The following is a 3,341-nucleotide window of genomic DNA, read 5'->3' as shown; positions in this document are numbered from 1 at the left end:
GAAGATTCTAAATTAAAAAGTGAAGTAACATATTTAGTAATGAGATTGAAAATTTTGATTTTTACTATGAATGAATATGTGGTATTCGATATATATCTTCTTTATTATTAATTATGATAGATGTAAACATTATTATATATATTTAAGAGGTTTTATTGTGTATTTAAAAATCTATAGAAAAAAAGATAGACTTGCTTCAGGTTTGCTAACTAATAAAAGTTGGCCATTGAAAGGAAAAATAGAGCTTACATATATCATGACAAAGAAAGATCTAAAAAACCGCACAATTTTAAGATAGGTTGCTCTAGAATATTATTGCTTTAAATATTTTCTTTAAATATTATATCAACATTTTTTTTTGAGACTCGATTTAAACAAATTCACATATTATTTTGTTTTTATTTGAAATTGAAAATTTTAAGATTTTCAAGGATGAGTGGTGAATATATCATCTTAATTAGGGATGGCAAAACTATCCGTGCGCGGATAAAATCCGCGACGGATAGTTACTACCCGCGGGTAATAAATACCTGCAGGTAGCGGGTAGCGGGTATTTTAATACCTGCTTATAAACGGGTCGGGTACGGGTATCATACTATCCGTACCCGCGGGTACCCGTTACCCACAAAAAATTAAAATTAAAATTTAATTTATATTTTATTAAGTTAAATTTAATTAAAATTAGAAGTAATAGTATATTTTATTATGTCAAATTTAATTATAATTATAATTTAATATAATTTATATTTTATTTTTATAATTTTATATTAAAAAATTTATAAAATACATATTTTTTTAAATATTTACGGGTATCCGGGTTTTAAAAATATCTGCGAGTATTTTTTAAGCGGATACCCGACGAATAAACAAGCGAATTTTTTTTTAGCGGGTCGAGTACGGATATCATACTATCCGTGTCCGACCCGACCTGTTGCCCTGGTCTTAATCTTGGAACGTTTTGATGTTTCAGTAAACATAATCATGTTGATTGTCTTGATTTATTTTCGGACTTGAAACATAATCATGAGAGAAACGCATCAAAATCTTTCTCTTTTTTCGATATATAAGGGTAAATTATGTATTGATTTATTTTCGAACTTGAAAGTATTAAGAGAATACAGTAACACTCCATTATATATAATTAGTATATTATATTAAAAGATTATATTGATTTTTATATGGTTATAGTCCAAATTTTTAGTCTCTCAAAAGTTGAAAATTGTTATTCGTATTATTATATGACACTAATAAAACTATCAATATAATAAACCAAAGTTAAATAATGGTTTTAAGTGACCTATTAATGTTAATGAATCACTACAAAAATAAGATTCATAATATAAATATTTTTAATTTATCTTAAAATAAATATTTGGAATTAGAAATTATTATTCTAAAACTCTGGAGGGTTAAAAGTGAAGGAAGAAGAAAAAATATTTTGCAAGACTAACATTTTCAAATAATTTTATTTATTTATTTATTTGTACATGAAATAATAACACAAATATTTTTTTTCAAAATTATTCAGAACAAGACTTGTATATATGCCATGTCACACTCTGCAATCACTGTAGAGTGCTGACTTAAACTTCTACATCTTGGGACAAATCAAATAAAGCCATTTATGCCGCCCATATACATGATGATACTACGATGTTGTCCCATGGTCTAATATTGTTTGGTTCTGCAACTATTACCCTCAGATTAGGATATTATTACATAAACAACATGCTTCCTTCATCTTCATTTTATTCATGATTAATCTCGATTGCGTCTCAAATCTAAACTCGTTGGTTGGAAGAATCTAACACCATGTTCTGTATCCTTTGCCTCGTCTCTCTCTCAGAACCCGAACCTTTCTCTGCTCTGCTTCTCGAGTATGCCTCGAAAAACTCCGGGTTCTCCTTCTCTAACTCCTTCCAAACTGCTTCCATCACATGCATGCATGTGTCATTCACATGTCTCAAATCAAATACAAGATTTACACATATTTTATTCATATACCAAGATCAATATATATAACTGTTATCGATTAACACGTTAATTATTTTAGTCAAATATACAGTGACAGTGGCTGTTGTCTGGAAGTTATAATAGACTAAATGGTCATAATTATAGTAAAAGCATGTACAGTTTCCAAATTTTCTAATTTATTAATTTCATTAGCTCGAAAAAAACGACTGAATTTACCGGTGGAAGTAATAACAGGCTTGATATTTGCATGTTTAGAAAGAGCCTCCATGCACTCTTCTTTGTTCATATTGAACAAGATACACTCCTCTATCAAACGGTGCACCTGCACATATATATATTTGATCATCAGAAACTTACACATGCAACCAGAGAAAACAAAAGAAAGATCTGTCTTCTTTTTTTTTCTCTCAGAAATTAATTAACAATAGTTTCAGAGATAAATGGGAAAGTAATGAATTGAAACTCACCAGACGGATATAAGCAGCAGAGGAAGAGTCTTCTTCCATGGGTGTTGATTGATTTTGTTATAGAGTTTGGAAGTGTGAGAGGTTTGAGATTTATATTAGGTGGGGGTTGGATTCTCTGGTTGTATAAATAAATATAAAGTTATGTTTCGTATATATAGTCCAAAGTAATATGATTATAAGAGAAGGAGGGAGAGATGGTGGAATGAGGAGAAGAAGGAGAAAGGACAAGAAAAGATGAAGAAAAAGAGAAAAGCAAAGGATGAAAGAAAAATGAAAAAGGTAGTAGGTTAATAAGGAAGGTGGTTCAGTGCAGTGTTAAAAAAAATACTAATAAGCATGGCATAATGGTAGGGAAAGAGGGAAATAAAAAAAAGAGAGAGATTAGACAAAGAGGGCACGACACATACATAAACAAATGAATATGAATAGGGTGGGACCCACAGGACCACGTGGGAGGAAAACGAGGATTGGTGGAGAGAGGATTAGAAGAGATTCTGCATTGCATGAGGAACACCAAACGCCGTTGTTGGCATCTTACGTGGCGGTGGGACCCACCTTCACGTGAAACGTGGGTCCCAAGATCCTTATGTCTTTCCAAAGTGGCACTGGTGGGGCCACCACCTCAATGCATGCATGTATGTACCATACTCACACCATATGTGTTGGATGTTTCTTTTTTCGAAAAATATTGTTGTGTTGGTGTCATCAATCAATGCTACGTTGGAAATAGAATAATTATTCCACAGGGTAAAGTTATTCCTTCATTTTATTCACTTCGATTAATTTATATTCAGATAATCGATCTTTCATATTTTAGCAAATATTTTATTCTTGGTTAAATTAAAAATTAGAAAATACATTTATTAAATGTGTAATTTGATTCATAAAATGTGTGTTTTA

General features: G+C 30.7%; 1 protein-coding gene across 1 annotated transcript; it reads right to left on the bottom strand.

Annotated features, from left to right (window-relative positions):
* Positions 1–1,452: 1,452 nt before the first annotated feature.
* On the bottom strand, positions 1,453–2,806 carry LOC114177448 (uncharacterized). The gene is made up of 3 exons (XM_028062796.2): positions 2,442–2,806; positions 2,191–2,296; positions 1,453–1,924 (listed from the first exon to the last, which is right to left on the bottom strand). Exons 1-3 carry the CDS (start codon positions 2,478–2,480, stop codon positions 1,782–1,784), a joined length of 288 nt encoding a protein of 95 aa, XP_027918597.1. The 5' UTR covers positions 2,481–2,806; the 3' UTR covers positions 1,453–1,781.
* Positions 2,807–3,341: the final 535 nt, after the last annotated feature.

The sequence above is a fragment of the Vigna unguiculata genome, chromosome 1 (genome assembly GCF_037176805.1).
Source record: "Vigna unguiculata cultivar grain cowpea cultivar isolate G323 ecotype 2 chromosome 1, ASM3717680v1, whole genome shotgun sequence".
In the NCBI taxonomy this organism is placed as follows: Eukaryota; Viridiplantae; Streptophyta; class Magnoliopsida; order Fabales; family Fabaceae; genus Vigna; species Vigna unguiculata.
The sequence above is the reverse complement of the archived record's forward strand: the minus strand, read 5'-3'. Positions and strand labels throughout refer to the sequence as shown.